The sequence below is a fragment of the Macrotis lagotis genome, chromosome 1 (genome assembly GCF_037893015.1).
Source record: "Macrotis lagotis isolate mMagLag1 chromosome 1, bilby.v1.9.chrom.fasta, whole genome shotgun sequence".
Taxonomy (NCBI): domain Eukaryota; kingdom Metazoa; phylum Chordata; class Mammalia; order Peramelemorphia; family Peramelidae; genus Macrotis; species Macrotis lagotis.
The window spans coordinates 480,176,150-480,199,618 of NC_133658.1; the positions used below are offsets into that span (position 1 = coordinate 480,176,150).

Sequence of the window (23,469 nt, forward strand, 5' to 3'; positions counted from 1 at the left end):
GTGTTCCAGTTGTGGAAGTCAAGTTGAGGCCTCAGAACATGGAAGAACTTGTGTGAGGAGCAGCAAGATCTGTGTCTCTCCATCACAGAGTGCATAGTAAGGAGAGTCTGGAAACAGAGTATTAATTACAGATAATAAAGGATTTTCTATTTGATCCTGCAGGTCAGGGGAGTTTATCAATTGGATGGGTGGGGGAATTTTAGGAAGATCAGTTTGATGACCCAGTGGAGGATGAACTAGAATGCAGAGTTGAGGCCAAGACTAATAACCACATTTATTGCCTTTAATGTCTGCTGACTTTTTTTTTAGCAAGGCAAATGGGGTTAAGTGGCTTGCCCAAGGCCACACAGCCAGGTAATTATTAAGTGTCTGAGGCCAGATTTGAACTCAGGTGCTCCTGACTCCAGGGCCAGTGCTCTATTCACTGCGCCACCTAGCTTCCCCATCTGCTGACTTTTCTTAGCAACAATTAAATAATCCTCTTTCCCCATCAGTAACCATTGCAGTGTTCTATTCTTGTTTGGCTTTCTGGTCTCACTTGTTTCGTTTTCAACAAACTTTTATTTCTCTTTTAACAAACTTTTATTTATTGATTTATTTATTTTGGTTTTTGGAAGGCAATGGGGCTAAGTGACTTGCCCAAGGTCACACAGCTAGGTAATTATTAAGCATCTGAGGTTGGATTTGAATTTAAGTCCTCCTGACTTAAGGGCTGGTGCTCTATCCACTGTGCTACTTAGCTGCCCCAAACTTGGTTCATTTTCACGAGAAAATGTTGCTTTCTTTCAGATCATGAGTTAGAAATGGAAGAGAATTTATAGATTGTATTGTCCAACCCCCTTTTTTATAGATGAGGAAACTGAGGCACAGACAAGGGAAACTTATAAAGTTTACATGCCCAGACTTATTGATAAAGTTTACATGCAGCTAGGTGATGCAGTGGATAGAGGGTTGGACCTGGAGTCTGGAAGACCTAAGCTCAGATTTGATCTCAGACAATTCATAGCTTGGGTAATCCTGGGTGAATCACTTTGATAATAAGTATGTCTACTTCCTGAGGTTGTTGGGACAATAAAATGAGATAATATTTGTAAATTTGCAAACCTAATGTTCTATACAAATGTTGGCTATTGTTATTAAAATGGAAGGTCCTTTGATTTCAAATCCCAGCCCTCTTTGCAGAAGTGCATCTGGTGATATTGCCATCAAAGCAAGCTAAGCTGAGGTGCTCTATGACAGGCATCGCATTTTTGGTTGGTTGTTTGCTTCTGAATTTACTTCAGAGGTAGATACTCCAGGGTTCCTAACTAATGGGCTCTTAGATGATTGGGCAAAATTCTACTTCATCTTTTCAGAGACTGAGTTGATAGTTATAGAAGTTTAGTTCACATTTTAGTGACAGCCCTGTAAACTGTGCTTGGCATCTCTCTTGTCAGTATGTCTGCCAGGTGATGGTTTCATTGTGAGTTACCTTGCTCATTGGAGAACTTTTCAGACTTGGGATTAGATGAAGATAAATACGTATTGTGTCCCATTTTATAGTTACAGAGGAAGATGCATCTTTGTTTGACATGTTGTTAGTACTAAAACAACATCCCCCACTACCACCACCACCACCTCGTACTCCCTCCATTTACCTCATCATGATTAATGGTGAGAGGAAGTACAGGGAAATAGAGGCTGGTGATTTTAAAATTGGATGAGTCAGGTTGCTTAGTGCAATTGGAAGGCTTTTTTGGGATTTGGATCATCTTGATTTGTTTTTAAATGGAATAGGAAGGATGATTTGCATGTTCCTTGTATTCTAGGGTGTGCATAGTCGATGTTTTTCTCTTCTCTAAAATAAGTCATTCATACTTTCTGCTTCTCCATTCTCCTTTCCTAACTAATATCATAGAAGCATAGAATATGAGAGCTAGAAGAAATGTGATAGCTTCTTGTAGATCAGTCTCCTCATTTTATAGATGAGGAAACTGAGATTCAGAGATTTTTTTGAAGTACCATCACCTTGGTTATATCATCACCATCATCATTATAATTTGTGTGTGTGTGTCTGTGTGTGTGTGTGTGTGTGTGTGTGTGTGTGTGTGTGTATGTATGTGTATACTACTACTATGCACTGTGCTAAGCACTTTATCATTTGAACCTCATATTAGCTCTGGGAAGTGCTTCCTTTTATAGTCAAGGAATCTGAGATAAACAGAGCTTAAGTGACTTGCCCAGGATCCCATAGACAGTAAGTGTTTGAAGTCAAATTTGAATTCACATCCTTCTAACTTAAGGCCTTAAGACCTATCCTACCATCCATTTACTCTATAACTTAGAACTCTTCTACCCTCTTCCCAATGTATCCGATTCCACCGTACTCTTTCTACTCCACCAGGACCAAAAGTGGCATCTCTAAAACAATCAGGACTTGTACAATTAATGTTTTCCTGATTTTTGTTGTTGTTAGGGTTTTCATACCTTTGTTTTATTTTAAGCTTGTGCTTCATTCCTGTATCTCCCTGCCAGGCAAGAACAGGACAGTCTAGCACATTTTGAACAACAACAACTGGATAACAGAATTTTCTATTTTGTGTTAACTATTTTTTTTTTTTTTTGCTTTCGCTGATGCATAGAATATTGAGCTACAGTCGGGTTAAATCAGACCCTTAAGGATAGCTAGAATAGCTGCAGAAACACTCAGCTGTGAACCAAATTCATTAGCAGAAAACAAGCATAACATTTAAATTGATTTCTTGGCTCATTGAAAAGAGGCCATTTCTTCCTAAATGGAGTGTGGCAGTCTTAAGGGATCATCTCCTATTTCCAAGGGGAGTCCTTTTCATTTGTTGCACATTGTTGTTCTACATGATTTCTTATTTCAAGAGATTTGTATTTCATTGTTGTGTATTTCCCTTCCTCTGAGTTCAGTTGTTGTTAACCTTTCATTTCTTGTCACTTTTTGACATTAATTGGGTCTATACTTGAAGCCCTTTTGAATTTAGTAGAAGCAGGAGTTTATGCTTCACTGGTATGACATTGGAGACCCCAAAGTCACCTCCATGTCATTAGGAGAAATCAGAGGAGGGTTTTATATGGGGATATGATTTTTTCTTCTAAAAGAAATTCCCAGTTTGAGGCTAGAGTATGAATTCATTTGTTTAGTCCATGAAGCATCTGAAAGTGTAGGTCAGTTTGTAGATTTAACACTTGCAATCACACAAAATGTTGTTGGCTTACACAAAAGTCAAAATTCTTTTTGCCAGCCTACTGGCACTACACCAATGCCATAATCACCAAAATAAATGAAATCTTGTGCACATTTTAATTCAATTAATTGTATTATATGTATTCATTGAAGGATCTTGAAACGGTTAGTATGGAGATGACTGAGGGGGTCACAATAGCTGTCTTCAGTCTTTTTGAAGGACATTTAAGAGAACTTAGACTTGTTCTGCCTACATGAGAGGGCATCATTAGGACATCACTGGGGGCATCCACAAAGCTTAACATGTCGCTAAGTACAACTTTATTAAGTGCCCCTGCCTGTTTGTCACCCAGAATGAAGACAGAACTGAATGTTCTGTCACCCAGAACTGAATGCTTTAGAAATAGTCAGATTGGGTCAAGTTGTACTGGGATGTGGCCTCCTTAAGTGTTGGATTCTCTGCCTGTAGAGCAGGGACATGGAACATATATATATAAGGGCCATGAAATCATTTGGTCTGATGCTGCCCCAAGCAACAGGCAGAACTCAAAAATTCAATAAATCTAGCTTTTTAGGGGTGAATTAAATGTTTGACCAAATATAGCTTCCTTTGGAAGAAAAAAATATCTGGCCCTTGGAAGAAAAAAATTACCCAGCTCTGCTCTGGAGGCTAAGATCAAGAGATAACATTTGACTCACTAAATTTTTTTAGTCTATGAAAATCTCCAAATCATTTTTGTATTCATTAATCATAGCTGTGTCTTCCTCTGCTTCTAGTTAGGAAATGGATTGTTTTAAGATGTTAGGATTACTTTTGCATTACTTTATAATTTTTCCCCTGAAAATTCATCTGGCACTTTTATTCTCAAAGGTAAAATCCATAGAAGAATTTCTCAACACCTCCTTCTACATTTGTAATTTTAAGCAGAAGAAAAAAGAATTTTTTTTTTTTTTTATGAAATAGGAGTCAGTCTGGGTTAAAAGAGAAATTGAACCAGAACTTGAGGTTAGATGATCTTATGTATTGGATTTTTGGAAAGATGGGTAATAATACATGAATCCATTGTTATTGTCCTTTTTTTCTCATAGGCAACTAGTAGTTCAAAGGTTAAAATGTAAAATCTAAAGTCAGGAAGAGCCAAGTTCAAATGAAACCTCAGACACTTAGCTGTGTGACTCTGGGCTAGTCGCTAAGCCTCTGTCCACCTTTGTTTTCTCAACTGTAGGATGGAGATAAGACCACTTAACAGGATTATTGTAAGGATGAGTTAATATTTTAAAGCATCTGGCATAGTACTTGTTTCCTTCCTTCCTATAATGTATAACTTTTAATGTGGTGTTTACTTTTATTGTGAATTGTTAATATAGATCCAACCAAAATCCCTTCCAATTTTACTGAAGTACATAACACCAGACTGGATGATGAAATGAGATTTGCCCTGAAGTCCTAATTTCCCAATTACTAACCAATCTGAAAGTTGCATGAATGCCTCAATATCATACTTCCTTGTCATTCTGTACTTTCATCACACCTATTTCTCAAAGGTTCCTCTTTTGTGTTGGACATTATTGTAGGCATCAAATGAATGAGAAACTTACTTGGTTCAGTATGGTCCTTCTCGAGTTCCCAGATGTCCATGGGGCACTTGTGATTTAGCTGTTTGTCCCTTGTTTTATACAAGTTGTGATTTTCTTAGTGAGGGTCTGTTGTTTCTAAGAGTTTCTCTGAATTCTAAATGGGTACTTTCAGTGATTAAAGTTAAAGGAGAAGCATCTAAATCAGTTTTTAATTGTGATCTATGATCATGTCATTGTAAAATTAAAATCTTCGAAGAGGGAAATCTGCAGAGAAACCAAGTAACCCATCCATAATTGGAAATTGTTATTTAATACTGAAGCATCAGGACTTAAGGGCTAGGATTTGACACCTTGAAGTGATCATGACAACTCATCCTTTGGAGTTTCATTTGACCTTCACAACAACCCTGTTGAAGAGGTGCCATTATTATATCTCTTTTACAGATGAGAAATTCTGCAACCTCAGAGAGGATAACTGATTTGTTTAGGTCCAGATAGCTTGGAAGCATTTGTGATGACAATTAAAATAGTATTCTCATTAGAGTCCTATCTTGTGCCTCTTTTTGTCATGAAAATGTGACCCTGAGTTTACAGAAATTATCCTGCAGAGAATAAAGACTAGCTTTGAGTATGGGCCACTGGTGGACCTATTGTTATGGTGGAATCACCAGGTTGTTGGCAGAAGCAAGAAATGCTGACACCCTGATATCTCAAACATGTACACATAATTCTGTCAACACAGTAGGTTGTATTTTTCCTGAGGAAAATACCTCTGATTCTTCTCTTCTCCTCAACCATATTGCCATTCATTTTAAAATTTTATTTATTAAAATGGTTTTGCTTTGTTTTTCATCCCACACATCAGTTAGATTAAGCAAATTTTTAAAAACCATTTACAGGACATGAAAGTGTAGACTGTGAAGAAAAATAATACCTGGAAGGATGTATATGGATGTATAAACCATGCATGGCACAAAATTTAGACTCCCTCTTATTTCTTAATGGTTCATTTCTATAGTAGTGTATAATCATCTCTTGCATGATATTATACTTTTCTACTGGAGATTTAAAGTAGTTTTACTTTTATGTCATTTATTCTCATACTTTTAATGTAGTCAAGGTCAGATAATAGTCCCACATTTTAGCAAAAAAACAAATTGGGGGCACAGACGAAAGCCCAAAAACATACACATAGAGTCATAATTGTTAACTACTTTTATGCTAATATATACTCTTGTCTTCCCACCAAAAATGTAAGCTCATTGCAAGTTGGGATGATTTCATTCTGTCTTTGTCTTTCCAGTGCCTTATATGTAGTTGGCACTTAATAAACAATTGATGATATGATGGTTGATTGTGACTCCTCAGCTCCTCTGTCTACAAAACTATACTTCCTCCTAGTTGAGGAATATGGGCTGGTTGCCCCGTCACTGTCAATGCTTGGTGATTACATTTTAGCAGAGGAGGTTCTCTATGATCTGAGAGATTTTCTTTTATTGTTGCAAGCTGAACCATATCAGCTTGTTGGTATTCAAGGTTTGGAACCAGGGATTGGCTTGACTTCTCCAATTCACCTGCACCCCTGCTGCTATTATTTCTATGGCTCTTTCTCTTACTTGGTGGCGGCATTCCATTTAGACCTCCATTATGTTCTTGTCTTTTGCGGTACCATATGTTCAGGCACCCATAGAAGAGAATGCCAGCGATGATGAGGAGCAGAACACTACTGGTTAGCCAGATCCCCAAGGCCAGGTCTTTCTTTTTGTTGCCCACAGATGATGGATCTTGTTCCTTTGTCTGAAAGATTCTGCACTGGTCACTGGTTGGGTTTGCTGATTGACAGGTTACACAAAGAATATACTTGGTCAGTGGAATTAGATTTTCAATTACATGTGAGGATTGGCTAGCAGGTACTCTCTCTTCCCTTTGAAAACTCTTCCTTGAGGATCCAGACAGCATGCTATTCCAATTGGGGTGATACATAATACTGTAGAAGCTGTCGGCACAGCTGGCCACAGTCGGCCATATCACCACTGCAGTACTCCCAGTCACATTTTGTATGATGATTCCCATTTTGATGCTGCTTGAGGAAAAAGTTCTGCCTTAAAAAACAAACAGAACTTTTTTCAGTGTGGTGCAGAAGTCAGCCTTAGGAAAGTGCTAAGGGAATCCCAGGAGAGAGGAATGTAGAATTTAAAAAGAGTGTGCTAGCTAATAACTCCATATAATTGTGCAGCCATTTATCAACCATTTATTTTGTGAAAGAGTGAGATAAAGACTGAATTCATTGCAAGGAGGATTTTTTTTTAATCTTATAATAAATATTTGTTGCTTAGACAGAGTATTAGCTCTGGAGTTGAAGGTCTTAAGATCAAAACCCACTGTTTGTTTTTTGTTTTTTTTGTTTTTTTTTTTTAGTTTATACAAGGCAATGGGGATAAGTGGCTTGCCCAAGTCCACACAGCTAGGTAATTATTAAGTGTCTAAAGTTGGATTTGAACTCAAGTACTCCTGACTCCAGGGTCGGTGCTCTATCCACTGCGCCACCTAGCTGCCCTCTCAAGGCCCACTCTGGAAAGGAACTGGTTACCTTACTTACTTTGCACAAGTTGCATAACTTCCTAGGGCATCAGTTTTCCTTAATTGGATAGACTTCTGAAGTCCTTTCCAGCTCTAAGGGAACCTTATGAACCTTAGAAAAATTCTATTCCTAAATCTTATAATAGTAGAATTTGGTAATTCTTCCTTATTTGGGTATAGATCTGATCTTTCAATACTCTTGCTAGAGGTATATTTCCTAATCATAATAAAGGCAGATTACTGTTATATGTTGTCACTCCTATGGCCTCTTGGTTAAAATATGAAATTGCTAGATGGTACCTGCTCCTAGAAGTTTAGATTGTAGAAGTTATAAAAGTCCTGATTAAGTTTATTTTATGGGTACTTCCTCAGGTAAAGGCAAGGGGAAAACTACGTTTTTTAATAAATTAATTATTCAAATTATGACTTATTCATGGTTTCCAAACCATCCTTGTCTCTTTCAGTAGACCTGAATACAAAGTGAAATAAAGGCTACAGAGAAGCTGATGAATGAGGAATGTTTTAAGAGCAATGCTGGAACCAAATTTTGATTAAAAATATTATTATGTATCATCTGTACTTCTTGAACATAATTAGGACTGTACTATGATTCTTTTTAGAGAGCATTCAGAGTTCATTTAATTCCACATAAAGCTTATTCTAATTCATTTTCGGAGTTGCTGAACACAGGCATATTTTATATTTGCTAATATATGTTGGGACATAGTAATATATACTGGAAATTCTCTGTATCTGTGTGAATATAGATTTTGGACACAAACACCCAGATACGCTAATGACATTTGATTTAGAGAGATTAATTAGTAGTAGACATAGTATACATTTGAGTCGTTCAATTTGAGTAATATTTTAATCCCAGAATGGCAATATAAGATCATCCCTGCATCTACATAATTAGATAATTTGTATCTTTATACATAATTCCTTGACCTTTACTTCAGATGTATCTAATAATTTTTCTAATATTTGTAGCCTTTTGCCTTTCTTTGCATATTGAGAAGTAATAATTCAGTAAGTGTTGTTGTTTTGAGGGATTTTTTAATTGAGAGAAAGTGGGACTAGTAAATAAAAAATTTTTAAATCTTGGCATGCTATTAAAATGAGTGACCAGGGGGGCGGCTAGGTGGTGTAGTGGATAAAGCACCAGCCCTGGAGTCAGGAGTACCTGGGTTCAAATCTGGTCTCAAACACTTAATAATTACCTAGCTGTGTGGCCTTGGGCAAGTCACTTAACCCCATTTGCCTTGCAAAAAAAAACTAAAATAAAATAAAATGAGTGACCATTAAAGAAACATCTCTTAAAAATCTTCCCAAGGTAGTGTTCCCATTTCTTCTTCCCTTAAAGGGAAAGCATATTATTTAGCTTTCTATTTTTCTACATTAAAAAGTAATTCCTTGCTAATGTTTTCATCCCAGAATAGCAATATAAGATCATCTCAGCATCTTCATAATTAAGTAATTATTACCTTTAAATCTAACTTTCTTGACTTTTACTTAAGATGTATCTAATTCTTTTCAAATTTAAATCCATAAATTTAGAAAATAAGAAAAATAAATATTATGTAGATAGATCTTCTGTGTGGTATGTAATGAATGAGAAATGTTATTGCTTCCAAAGAATTCAGTGAAAGGTAGCTAATGTAAATGATAGAATTTTTAAATGCCAAAGGATAAGAAATGTTTTTATATGAATTTTTGGATGTGGTAGCACAGTGCCCCAAGGATCAGAAATCTAATATTAAAGACTTCAGTACTGATATTTGGTTAATACTTTGGGTTTCTCTTCAGAGGGTCACAAAACCATCTGTTCTTTTTAATATATGCCTCTGGTGATGCAAACATTGTGAGTAAAATATATTTCTTGACATATAATAGTTCACCTGGAGATTATTTTTTCAAACCTAAAAACCTTGTAAAAGTTTAAATATTTTTACTGCACTGTTTATTTGGTTGTGTGTGTGTGTGTGTGTGTGTGTGTGTGTGTGTGTGTATGCACATACACACAAATATATTTTATAATTCTTTTTTAGAAAAGATTTTAAACTTTTCTTGCATTGTAGTATACCACTTTGAGCATTATTGAACAATTAAGATCATCTTCACTCAATCTTGGTCCTAAAATATAAAAGAGGACAAGGATTGGGGATAGGGATGGAGGAGAAAAAAACAAAATAACTAGGTTTTTTTTTTTAAGAGGGTAGGATCCAGGTTCTTGAAAGGTTTTTTATTAATTTTTTTTTTGCGAACCTGTTCTATTTAGCAAAAAGGTTTCTACCCAAGGATTTGTAAACTTATTTTTGCATCAGAAATCCTTTTGAAAAGGCTAGAGAAGTCTATAGATCCCTTCTCAGTGGAGTGTTTTTAAATCCATAAAATAATATGCATTGAATAACAAAAGAAACCAATGGTTAATGAAAATAAAGATACCTTTTTTCCCCATCCAAATTCACAGAGCCTCAAAAACTGTCCAAGGACAGGACCCCAGGTTCAGAATATATGATCTAGCCCTTCAAGCCACACTCAGTTTAAAATTTTTTTCCAAAACTCAGTTTGATTTGGGATTTAATATATCTTTGAATTTAGGTTTGTATGTTTGTTTTGGTTTTGAAAAGCAATGAAATAAGTTATTTATATATAGACCTCTTATAAAATCCAAGATGATCTCTTCTTACCTGTATTTCTAAAACTTTGGGTTTGTAGAATCATAGAACTTAATTAAAGCTTTTAAATAATTAAAAGTTCTGTCATTTGGGAAAGTGATTTGTGGAAAGTTAATTGTTAGTTCTTTAAATAAGTATGCTCAAAAAGCCATCTAGAGGTTTGAATATAATAGCAGTACTCACCTTAAAAGGATCCAGTCCTTTTGGAAAAGATTTTTTTCAGCGTTTGATTTTTTGAAAGGGAAGCAAAGATTAGTTTTTCTGGGTCCCTGCTGTCAGGAAGGATTCCTTCTTGCAGTCCTATATGCCCATCATCATCTTTGCAGTCTCTGGAGACTGAGTTCTTATTGGCTGACTCATTTTTATTTTTCAGGGATGCCAGGTAACAGTGTTTTTTTGTCCTCTACTTGTTTTCATCTGTGTTCATTCAGAATTAAGTAGTCTAGTTACTGTGTTATCATGAGATACATACATCCTCCTCCCCTCAGCACTAAAAAATGATGGCATCCTTTTGGTACCTCTTGGACAGCTCCCTTCTTCCTTGAGTATTCCCATTACATTGTGAAGCTTAGTTCAGTGATGCTCTGAATGAGGAATATTAGCACTTCAGTGACATCAGCAGTGTAAAAGTCTTTTTTTTTTGTTGGGTGGGGTGTGTGGTGAGAGAAGGGAGGTGGGGGAGAGAGAGAGAGAGAGAGAGAGAGAGAGAGAGAGAGAGAGAGAGAGAGAGTGAGTGAGTGAGTGTAGGGGGAGAGGAGTGGCAAGAGGGTTTTGGTTAAGATGGACTTTTATTTTTTTAAAGAAACCGACTTCTTGATGAAGCCAACCTGAGCTTTCAATGTAACAGGTTTCAGTCTCTTAACTATGAATTTGCAGCATTTCTGATTTGATCATTTCTACTCACAGTTTGAGCCAATATTTTTGGTTAGGCTGATCTTCAACTGTTTGTGCATGTGGCATTTAAGCATTCATAGTGAATATGAATATACATATTTATTGTGTAATTTGTTTTTTTTTTAACCAAGAGCATCATGCCAGATAAATAGTAATATTATAGAGGGAAATTGTGTTCAGAGTTTAAAGCTTTGCCTTTTTTTCTTAGGTTTTTTTTTTTTTGCAAGGCAAATGGGGTTGAGTGGCTTGCCCAAGGCCACACAGATAGGTAATTATTAAGTGTCTGAGGACAGATCTGAATTCAGTTACTCCTGACTCCAGGCCCGTGTTCTTATCCACTGCACCACCTAGCTGCTCCCTAAAGCTTTGCCTTTTAAAAGCACAATTAACTATATACTGTATTTAAATTGTTTTTAATGGAGTTCTATAACATTAAGTAACACCATGGCACATTAGTATAAATGGTTTATGTAAAAAAAGAAAAGAAAAGAGAAATTTGAGATTTTTAATGGATTGAAAAAAATAGGACTCGTATCTAAAAGAAAAATTAAAAAACTAAAAAGCACATGAAACATAGAAAGATCACTCTGCATCATATTAGAGTATTTTTAAACCTGTAGTTTTATATCCATTAGGGAGAAAAATGAAACCTTTTTATAGTTTTAGGGTTGATAAGAAATACTTCCCTAAAAATCATATTCTCCAGTCCCTTGTATTTTGAAATCAATCAATAATTATTTAAGTCCCTATTGTGTACAAAATACTACACTCTGGTGTGGTAACTGAAATCTTTCTAAGGAAAAAAAATAAACCTATCATCTTTTAAAGAACCACATTCAGTTCTTGGTGACTCATTCAATCAAACCCTACCAGCAAATCTTGCATCCTTTATAGACTTTTCTTCCATCTTTATCCTACTGCCACTACTGCTGACCACATTGAACTGAGTAAAATATTAATTCAGTTGAGTGCTTTAGTTCATGTTAAATCATTTTGCTCAAAATATATTCTGGAGACTATAAAAAAATCCACTAAAGTTTGTGATTCAGTGCTTTTTTAATTTAAAAATTAATATTAATGTTTGCTTTAGTGTCCACAGGTTAGTACAGTTTTAGTGATCTGGTCCGGATCTTTAATATTCACTGAAAACTTAAAACTTAATTTTAAGAATGGTGCTAGGGACAACTCAGTGGCATAATGGATAGAGCACTGGCCCTGGAGTCAGGAGGACCAGAGTTCAAATACAGCCCCGGACATTTAATAATTGCTTAGCAGTGTGATCTTGGGCAAGTCTCTTAACCCTATTGCCTTAAATTAAAAAAAAATTTTAAAGAATGGCACTAATGATGAATTTGAATTATGTTCTCATAATTTATTCATTCACATAATTTTACTATTGCCTTTTTTGAGTGTCTCATTTCTTATATTTCTACCTTCCAATTCCATTAGAATACTAAAATATTTGTAGTCTGTGGCCCCTTCTAAACAGTAGTGTATAAAAGATAGGATTCCAGTCATCTTTTATGTTCTAATCAGCCTTTAACTTTTTCCAAGGTCTTGTTATACATAACTTCTCATAATTTTGAAACTTTTGGCTGGAATTTGTGAAAATAATAGCACATGGTTTTACATGAACATCTTAGTTTCCACAAAGTGTAGCCAAGTACATGACAAAGTCCTCAATGTAGATTAAATGATATCTCTGTGGTCAGTAAAACATTCTGTGGCATTCAGGTTGGATATATATGTTCTAGAAGCAAAATCCTCTGGTCTTCTCTTCTCCAGGCTAAATATCTCTAGTTTCTTTAGCTGAGCCCCATGCACCATGAATTTAAAGCCTCTCACTCCTGGTTGCTCTTCTCAAGGTTTTATGAAACTGTAGCTTCCAGAACTGAATCCGGTACCCTAGATCTGGACTGATCAGGACGGATTACAGGAGAATTATGATCTCTTTATTCCTGAAAGCTAAAGGTCTTACTGTACTCCCCTGAAATCACCAGTAATTTTTTTTTTTAGGTTTTTGTAAGGCAAACAGGGTTAAGTGGCTTGCCCAAGGCCACACAGCTAGGTAATTATTAAGTGTCTGAGACCGATTTGAACCCAAGTACTCCTGACTCCAGGGCCGGTGCTTTATCCACTGCGCCACCTAGCTGCCCCACAAGTAATTTTTCAGACAGACTGATTTATAAATATATGTGTGTGTGTGTGTGTGTGTGTGTGTGTGTGTGTGTATAAATTCCTCACACATTTCAAATTTATGGTTTCTTTGTATTGAAGTATAAGATAGCCTTTATGCCTATTGAATTCCATCTTATTAGATTTAGCTAAATGTTTTAGTCGAACAAGGTCTTCTGGAGATGCTGATCATGTCTTCTAGGGTCAGTTATTTGCAAATTTGAAAATAAAACTTAAACTTTTATTTTTAAAGTATAAAATATTTTTACATACCAGTCCTGGAGTTTGTCTCCTTGTGTCTATGAAGCATGATATTCTGCAGCAGATAATATTTGTCATTGTACTTAACCATCCAAGAATAGCAACTCTAGGGGTGGCTAGGTGGCGCAGTGGATAAAGCACCGGCCCTGGAGTCAGGAGTACCTGGGTTCAAATCCGGTCTCAGACACTTAATAATTACCTAGCTGTGTGGCCTTGGGCAAACCACTTAACCCGTTTGCCTTGCAAAAAGCTAAAAAAAAAAACCCCAAACCAGAAAACAAGAATAGCAACTCTGCCCCCAGCAGTAGGTAGAGTAGAATGACTTGAATTTGGGGGATCATGGACTCCCAGCTTCAGCACCTAATAGCTGTCAAGTCTCCCTATATAAAGGGGATGTTTTAAATACCTTCCAAGATTGTTGTGAAAAAGAACTTTATAAATCTTAAAGCACTCAATAATTGTGAGTAGTGGAAATGTATCTACTTTATAGAAATGGGATCTGCTTGCATCCATAGTACTGACACTAAATAAGTATTATTTTCATCACTAGTCCTCATCATAGGCAATAGAGTCAAGAAGAAAAGGCATTTCTAGACAAACAGTACTTAACTGGTATCAGAGAATAAGATTTGGATTTCTGGACCATAGTTTAAGATATAGGAATGACAATTTCCTAGTCAGAAATGGAGTTCTGGTAAAGTCTCTTTGCCTTTTGTCTTGTAAATCCCAACAAAAGGACTTCTTTTTTATAGTTGAGTGCCATAGAGAGTAAATTAAATTTTAAAATGAACACAGTCTTTTTGTTAAATTTTAGTCTAACAAGGTCTTTTTGAATACTGATCTTATCATCCAATGTGTTAATTATCCATCTCAACTTCGTATCATCTGCAAGTTTGAAAATGAAATTAATATATTTCATAGTGCTTTATAGTATAGAGATCATTTTTACATTTATCTCTAGTTACTAGTTCTAGAACTTGAGGCTTCTTGTGACTGTGAAGTATTATGTTTTACCAACAGATACATTAGTTAAGGAAGTTGCTGTCCAAGTCGAGAATAACAGTGTATAGTGGAGGAAGAGGAAGAGTAGAAGAAACATCCAGAAGTTCAGGGCAGTTGAATGAAATATAAGAAAGGAGCCAGTAATAAATTACAAGTATGTTTAGCATGCAAAATTAGAGAACATTTTAAAGGAAGGAAAATTCAGTCTGATAGATAATGATAATGATTAAGAATGTGAATCCAGAAGTATACCTAATTCAAAAGAAACAGGATAAAGGGGAATAAGCTATATTAATGAGGAAATTTTTAAGAATTAGAGGAGATTAGCATGTTAGAGAGCACTGAGATGGAGAAAAACAGTAAAAACCAGAAGCAGTATTGTCATCAGAGTAAACTACAGATCACTTGGACTGAAAGATAAAATAGAAGAGTTTTAAAAACAGATTATATAAGCATGACACAACGGTATGATATGATACGATAGTATTAGGGAACTTTTGTTATTCAGACATTTGCTAGGTATCTTCCTTCACTAGAAGTAGATCAGCTAAGTTGTAGCCTTGACATAATGATATTTTTATTCTTTCAAAAGATAGTGGAAATAACAAAAGGAAATTCTATTCTGATTCAGATCCTTATGAACAGCCAGGTTTTTTTTTGGGGGGGGTTTGCAAGGCAGATGGGGTTAAGTGGCTTGCCCAAGGCCACACAGCTAGGTAATTATTAGGTGTCTGAGACCAGATTTGAACCCAGGTACTCCTGACTCAAGGGAGTATCCACTGCACCACCTAGCTGCCCCAAATCTAAATATTTTAATGGGAAGCTTATGTTGAGTCAGGAATGTGATATATCAGCCAAGAAAGCAAAGGCAATATTTAGATTGCATTGAGATATCAGGTTTTTTTACCTTTTTTTTGTTTTAGCAAGGGAGTGGGGTTGAGTGACTTACCCAAGGTCACACAGCCAAGTTAAGTATTAAGTCTGAGGTTGGATTTGAACTCAAGTCTTCCTGACTCCAGGGCCAGTTCTCTATCCACTGTAGCACCTAGCTGCCCCTTTTACTTTATTTCTTAAAGGAAGTCTAGTGTCCATATGAAGGCTGTGCTAGATCAGTGCTCTTCTGCCATGATCAGACCACATCTGAAATACTGTATACCATTTTGTCCTTTATAATAGACATTGAGAACTGGAGATTGTTGAGGCATGGGAGGAAGGGGGTAGGATGCGGAATCAAGATGGGGAAACACCTTGAGCTCATGCCATATGAGAATCAGTTTTAAGGAACTGGGGATGGTTAGCTCCATGAAGAGAAGACATAGTGGAGACATGATTATTATCTTTATGTAATTAAAGGCCTTTTCCCAAAAAAGGAATTAGGTTTGACCCAAGAGGAAATAACTAGGGAAAGTGGGTGGGAGTTGGAAAATCAAGTTTAGTCTTGATTACCAGGAGAAAAACTTCCTAATATGTTTATGAGTTCCTCATCCCTGGAAAACTTCCAGCAAAGGCTGATTTTTTTTGTAGTTATATTTTGGAGGGGATCTTTCTTTTGTGTGTATATGGGGGAAGTATGGGTTGGACTTTTGCAGGTCTTTTAGGTTCATTTCCATCCCTTGAGATCCTGTACTTCCACATTTGGGGACTTTCTCAGCTCCCAAATGGAAGTCTGGCATGAATAGACCCCAGCATTTTTGGGCCTCTCATGGGAGAAGAGCTCAGGTTTTTTTTCCTGAGGGTATTCCCGTAGCCATCCTAACAGAACCATTTATGTATGATTTGTGTCAGACAAATAGAAAGCCAATTTAATTATGTGAGTTAAATTAAAAGGGCAGACTGGTAAATTCTGTGGGCATATTTTAGTGTCTGTTTTCAAAGCTTCTCCAAACCAGATCCCCCTTGTGCTCTTTGCTGAACTTCTAAAACAAGACCAAATTCTCCAACTTGCAAACTAGTAGTGATTTGGCTCTGTTTCTATGGTTATTCTCCCCTTTAGATAAAAAAACTCTGCAAAGATTGTGCCAGCATCAGATGCTCTCTTTTGCCCTGATATCAGGCAAGAGTGAACACCCACACCTAGCAGTCTGTGCCTTCTTTTAGATATTATTGTGTCCAAAATGAAAATTTTGACCCTTCTGGATGTTTTTGTAAGTGTAGGAATTAACCAGCACTAACCATTAAAAAAAAAACTAAACTAAAAGACTTGTTATTTTAGATGAAAAGCTTTGGTATGTGCCCTGAGATATTTTTTAAAACATAATTAAAATCAGAGGAGCCCTTAACCTTTTTACCTCTGTGTCTGAACCAAACAACCACCTGGGATTCCTCTATTTTATATAAATTATTCCTTGAGATTCATGAATTTGGAAGGAAAAAGCATTATCGTATTTTCTGATTCATTTTGTTTGTCTCACTGATGGTCATGGTGGTAAGAGAAAACTTGGGCCTGTTAGAAATGTCTTTAACTGTTTGTCTAAAAACAGGATGTTACCTGTCTTGGTGGGAACCTGACAATTTCCCTTCAGGTATTCCTGGTTTCTTGGAAGTCATCTGGAAATCACAAATTGGCAGGCATCAAGAATATAGATGCTCCTATTCACTCTGGTCACTCATTTTTTTTTTCTCAGCAATTAGAAAAAGTCATTTATTTGCTAGACATAGCTAGAATAGTTACAATGTATTTCCCACCCCAAAACTTCAGGCTCACTACTTTTACAAATAAACTTGAAATAGATGATTGGAATAGGAGAGTGGCACAGAATTAAAGTCATTATAGTAACGAGATATGGTGCTTAAGTAGAGATCCATAGTGCTGTAAAGTCTTTTTTCTGGGGATTCCTCACAAAACTCATGATGGAATGGACAGTGGAGAAGTTGCTCTTGTTGCAGCTATATGACTGGAAAGGCAATGCACTAGGTTCCCTGGGTCCTCCACTACCTCCACTACCTCCAAGCTCTTGTTCTGCTGGGGGTGTTACTGAACTCTTTCAGCTGAGCTCTTCATCTTATTTGCCCCAGTTTTCTCACCTGTAACCTTCACCATGGACTTCTTAACTTATGAAACCCTTCCTACAATAATGTTTTTTAATAATTGAAGAAAATGCTAAATTTTATTAAGAGTTTAATGAAAATAAAGTTGAGTTTTCCCCATTCTAGTTCATAGATTTCTTTTACAAGGGTCCAGAATAATAATTCTGATCTGAATGCTATCCACATTCAGAATGCAGAGCAAGGCATACTTTGTTCACTTACTTCTTTTATGTTTTTCCCCTTTCTTTCTCATGTTTTTTTTCTTTCCTTTTAATTCTAATTCCTCTTTCAAAAAAATGACTGATATGGAAATATGTTAAACATGAATGTACATATACAACTTTTATCAGACTATTTGCTGCCATGGAGATGGGGGAGGGTGGAAGAAAAATGTAGAACCCATAAATTTGCAAAGGGATGAATGTCAAAAAATTACTATTGTGTGTAGTTTCAAATTTTTCAATTTGAAAAAATATTCTGATCTGGAGAAAAGAGCCCCAGAAATGGTATCAGGATTCTTTCCTAAGCTCCAATCCAAGTTTATAAATCTCACTAGCTCTCAGACTGTAGATAGGTCACTTATCCCTTCAAACAGTTTCCACATTTGCAAAATAAGGCTAATGATACTATACAAATATGAGCCACTAATATTAATAACACTAGAATTGATGGAATTGGTATAAATAATATTATTTGACTTTGTACTGCGTATTTCCCAATGGAATGAACCCAATGACTATATTTTTACATACAATTTCAAATAGTACAAATTCAAATACATGTGACCATTTCAAGTGGTTCATTATTTGCACTTATCTGAATCTGGATTATATAGTAAAGTTTCTTGGCATTGTAATCAGTTGGATTGTTTATATCTGTATGATTAGTTACTATTTTTTTGAGCTGATTAATCAGAAAGCCTTATGACTTTAGATTTGACCCCTAGACTGGTTTTAAACTAAATAATACTTGCCTTTTTCTTCCCTGCTTAATTTATTTTTGGCCCAAAGAATATTTTAATTCATAAGTTACTAGGAACCCTTGTATATGGGAGCACTGTAAACTATCTTCACCTGGTGTCCTTGAGCACCAGAGTCCTATCTTACTAAGTGCCATGGGAGTGGGAATGGATTAGAGACTGGAAAAGTATTTAAGCACCTTGTTGTGTAGGGAGAAACTTGTCTTCCTTGTCTCCCATCCCTCCAACATTCACTTGGGGAAGATTGAGGGAGTCCAGAAGGGGAATCAACAATAAGTAACCAGTGTTTTTAGGAAAATATAATGATGATAACAAGTTCATAGTGTGAGAATTACAATTAATAATGCTGACCTAAGTTTCCTAGAACATAGGATTTGGGGCAGATTGTGTGTCCTTTGAGTCTTTATTCATTTGCTGCTCCTGGCAAACAGTAGTTCTCCCCCTCCCCTTTATTTATTCAAACATTCTAATCATCAAATTAACACCTAATAATGAAATAAACTTTTAATTGGAACCAAAAATTCAAACATAGAGAAGAGAAAGTCAAGGGGTGTCAAGGATAACTATTTAGTAAAGAAGTAAGTTGAAAACTCAATGGAAATATAGGAGGTGAAAATATACATGTCCTGGCCTCCAAATCCTCATCCCATCCCCAAGCTATTAACTGTATTCCAATTTTTCACTTTAAACAAAGGCCATTTTAATTTATTTTAAATAAATCCTTTTAAAAAGATTTGAGGACATTAATCTTTAATTCAATTTAGCATTCTACTTGGGGAATCTATGCTGAAAACATTATTCCTTTTTTGTTTGTTTGCTTTGAAAAACAATGGGGTTAAGTGACTTGCCCAGGGTCACACACCTAGGTAATTAATTTTCTGAGATCAGATTTGAACTCAGGTCCTCCTGACTCCAGGGCTGGTGCTGTATTCATTATGCCACCTAGCTGCCTCAACATATACTTTTTAAAGCAATCTCTTATAATAGAATTTCATATTTTGCTATGTATTATACATATTTATTCTTGGTTTGTAAATAAAGAGCTGTATATTTGACTCTTGCACCACTGAGTGTTAAGCCATGATATTATTCATAATGAATTTTTTTCTCCTCTTCTTTTTCTCCTATTCTCTAGGCTTTGAACTTAGCCTACTCCAGCATTTATAGCAATTATAGAAATTTTGTAGGTCCTCCACATTTTAAAGTCATCTGCAGACTTCTTGGCTATCAGGGCATTGCTGTGGTAATGGAAGAGTTACTGAAGGTTGTGAAGAGCCTGGTAAGTTTACAAGTTTATATTTCTCCCATCTATTCTTTTTCCTTTATCTGGATATTTTAATTCATGTGAGTGGAAAGACAATGTAGACCAGATAATCCTGTTTTGCTTTCTGTCCACTGTGATTCTGCTATTTTTTTTTGTTTGTTTGTTTTTGTTTTTGTGGCTTGCCCAAGGCCACACAGCTAGGTAATTATTAAGTGTCTGAGACATGATTTGAACCCAGGTGCTCCTGATTCCAGGGCCGATGCTTTTATCCACTATGCCACCTAGCCACCCCCTGCTATATTTTTTTTAAGAAGGATTTTATTTATTTTGAATTTTACAATTTTTCCCCTAATCTTGCTTCCCTCCCCCCATCCCCACAGAAGGCATTCTTTTAGTCTTTACATTGTTTCCATGCTATACATTCATCTAAGTTGAATTTAATGAGAGAGAAATCATATCCATAAGGAAGAAAAATAAAGTATAAGAGGTAGCAAAATTACATAATAAGATAACTTTTTTTTTTTTTTTACTTAATGATAATAGTCTTTGGTCTTTGTTCAAACTCCACAATTATTTCTCTGGATACAGATGGTATTCTCTATCACAGAAATCCCAAAATTGTTCTGCTTTTTTTTTTTAAGGAATGTATTAAATTTAAATTTAGCCTTATAGATGTCTTAACTCTTGTTGGGGTGACTGCCACCCATCACTTTATGTGGAATTCAAGAAGGAATAGTTTCAGGCTATTTTTATTGATTTGTCTGGCTTAAAAACATATATACAGACAGAGGCGGCTAGGTGGCACAGTAGATAGAGCACAGGCCCTGGGGTCAGGAGTACCTGGGTTCAAATCCAGCCCCAGACACTTAATAATTACCTAGCTGTGTGGCCTTGGGCAAGGCACTTAACCCTGTTTGCCTTGCAAAAATTTCAGAAAAAAAACAAAACGTATACACAGACACACACACACAGACACACACACACAGACACACACACACACACACACATATGGTGCCTTAAAAAACCTCCCTGTTACCAAAGCATTGTACAAAAAATATTGCTAAGAAAATTGAAATACAATTTTAAATGTTTGCCCATCTTTTTTTTTTTTTTTTTTAGGTTTTTGCAAGGCAAATGGGGTTAAGTGGCTTGCCCAAGGCCACACAGCTAGGTAATTATTATGTGTCTGAGACCAGACTTGAACCCAGGTACTCCTGACTCCAAGGCCTGTGCTTTATCCACTACGCCACCTAGCCGCCCTTGCCCATCATTTTCAAAGAAGACATCAGGCAGGTGATGCCATGAGAAGCACATGAATTGGATTTGAGTGAGGGGAGTGCTGTGCTAAGTCACCAGCCTCACTTTCTTCTCTAGAGCCATCTGAGTCCAGTGACCGTAGATGAATCAGGATGACTGCAGATGGCCCTGAATACAAACAATCAGGATTAAGTGACTTACCCAAGGCCACACAGCTACTATCAGTCAGGTGTCTGAAGCTGAATTCAAACTTCTGTCCTCCTATTCCAGGGCCAGCGCTCTATCCACTGTACAACTTAGTTGACTACAATTTTAAAGAGATTACTTTTAGAAAATCTTTTCCCCTTATTGTCTTCCCATCTTCTTTCTTCCTGTAACTAGAATTTCCAACTAATATGGATTAATAAGACAGAACACATATATAAACTCCAATTAGCAAATATAGCCCGCAGTTGAGGGTCTTAAGTTTGTGATAACACCAACTAAATTAAGTCTTGGGAGGCCTCTCAAGCATATATCTCTTTGCTCATTTTGTCTCTACACAGACCTTGGGAACTTCAAAATTTAACTATGTCAATGTATGTAAAAGGTTTCTAGCAGTCATAGAAGCACTGAGGATAAATAGTGCATACTAGATACAGGACAGCCTTTATTTTGTGCTAGAGAAAGAATGCAGGTTTATAGGAACTCAGATAATCAATTTAGTCTCCTTGCCCTCTAGTTTATGATCTGTACAAGTTTCTAAACCTTATAATGTTACCTTAAGAATTGAGATAGACCCTAGATTAGAAGCAGACTTGTACAGACTTGATATTAATCTTTTTCATTCCCTTGAGTCCTTTCTATCCCAGGGACAACCTATACAAGGCATCAAGTCTTACAACCCTTTTCCCTTTCTTCTCCCCTCCAAAAGGAAACCACCCTGAGCTTGCTAGGAGAGGAAAGCCCCATTCATACTAAAACTACATGGTCTGAATATTTCATAGTAGTAAGTTAGTATAAAGTCTTAGATTTGTGTCTCTGTCTCTTGGTCCAATCCTTTTATCATTCCTTTAGCTTAAGGGATCACTCTTTAAGGCTGAAATTCTTTGTGTCTTTGTTTTTGCAAGGCAATGGGGTTAAGTGACTTACCCAAGGTCACACAGCTAGGTAATTATTAAGTGTCTGAAGCTGGATTTGAATTCAGGTACTCCTGACTCCAGGGCTGGTGCTCTATCCACTGCACCACCTGGCTGCCCCTTGATTCTTTTTTAAATAAATTTTTATTGACATTTTGTGCTTTTACATTACCCACATTTCCCTCTGTATTCTTCCCCACTTATCAAACCATCCCTTCTAACAAAGAATAATTTTTAAAAATAGGAATAGTGGCAGGGAACCTCAATAAAACTAATCAGTACTTAAAAAAACCCACTCTACTGTTACAAATAGTATTTCACATCCATGAACATCTGCTTTGGCACAAGAGTGAAGGGGAAGTATCTTTTCATATCATTTCTTTGAATCTAAGCTTGTTAAATATCACAAGATTCAGTTTCATTTGTTTTGTGGTTTGTGTTCTTTCCATTTACGTTATTGTAGTGTTTATGTTTTTTTATTTCACTTTGAGTCAATTCATATAATTCCATAGTAATGGAATTAGTCAATGAGTCAGTTCCATACTAATCTCTGTTCATCGTGTTCATCTGATATTAATATTCCATTAAATTCATGTAGTACCACTTAGTTAGCCTTTCCCCAATCAGGGGGAATTTGCCTTGCTTTGCTTTTCTAACATAAAAAAGTGTTATAATATATTCTAGTCAGTGATCTCCTTGAGGTGTGTGTGTGTGTGTGTGTGTATTATATATATTTCATATATAATATATGTAATATATATAATATATATCCCAGTCAAAGAATATCAGCATTTTGATTAATTTTAATTTTATTAATATTTATTAATATTAATAATTAATATTAATTTTATTTGTATAATTCCAAATTATTTTCCAAAACAGTTGTACTGATTCACAGTTCTACCAGTAATGTATTAGTATAGCCATCTTTCCACAGCCCTTCCAACCCTGACCATTTGATTTTAATATAGTTTAATGGATACTTGGGTCTTGATCTTACTGATTTCACTGATATGGATGGGCAATGGAATTCCTTCACCAATGCAGATTGCAATTCTTCTATACTTTTTCTTAATATGAAATTCTCATCCTTGTCTTTCTTCCATGAAGATCCACCAAATACACTGATTGTTTTATAACCTCAGGCGTATGAACTGAGTATAAAATATCCCTCAGCCTCTTTTTTTTCCATTCTTTCTTCACAACTCACTCATCTCCCTTTTTAGTCATTCATGCTTTTAAAGCTATCTTTAACATGATTTCTTCAAATAAGGTCATCATTGATAAAATCCTACATATAACCTATTTATGTCTACCAGATGCATGTTGCTTTTGTGATTCACAGTAATATACCATCACTGTGAGTTTTAGTGTGAGGTAATAGATTCATAAATCTAGAGCTGGGAGGGACATGAGGCTATCTAGCCCAGACTCTTCATTTTACAAATGAAAAAACTGAG

At 36.0% G+C, this 23,469-nt stretch overlaps 2 protein-coding genes across 3 annotated transcripts in view; one reads left to right on the forward strand and one right to left on the reverse strand.

Annotated features, from left to right (window-relative positions):
• Window positions 1–23,469, forward strand: part of CYFIP1 (cytoplasmic FMR1 interacting protein 1) — a 164,276-nt gene that overhangs the window by 122,262 nt on the left and 18,545 nt on the right. For both annotated transcript variants that reach the window (XM_074213710.1, XM_074213709.1), the window contains exon 24: window positions 19,506–19,649. In XM_074213710.1, coding sequence (XP_074069811.1) covers window positions 19,506–19,649 — 144 coding nt within the window. The remainder of the gene's footprint in view (window positions 1–19,505; window positions 19,650–23,469) is intronic.
• LOC141506711 (fibronectin type III domain-containing protein 9-like) lies at window positions 6,097–6,861 on the reverse strand. The gene has a single exon (XM_074213712.1). It carries the CDS (start codon window positions 6,842–6,844, stop codon window positions 6,149–6,151), a length of 696 nt encoding a protein of 231 aa, XP_074069813.1. The 5' UTR covers window positions 6,845–6,861; the 3' UTR covers window positions 6,097–6,148.

What these genes read in the sequence shown, in the direction of transcription:
- LOC141506711 (XM_074213712.1), bottom strand. Translation starts at nt 6,844, where the DNA reads ATGGGAATCATCATACAAAATGTGACTGGGAGTACTGCAGTGGTGATA.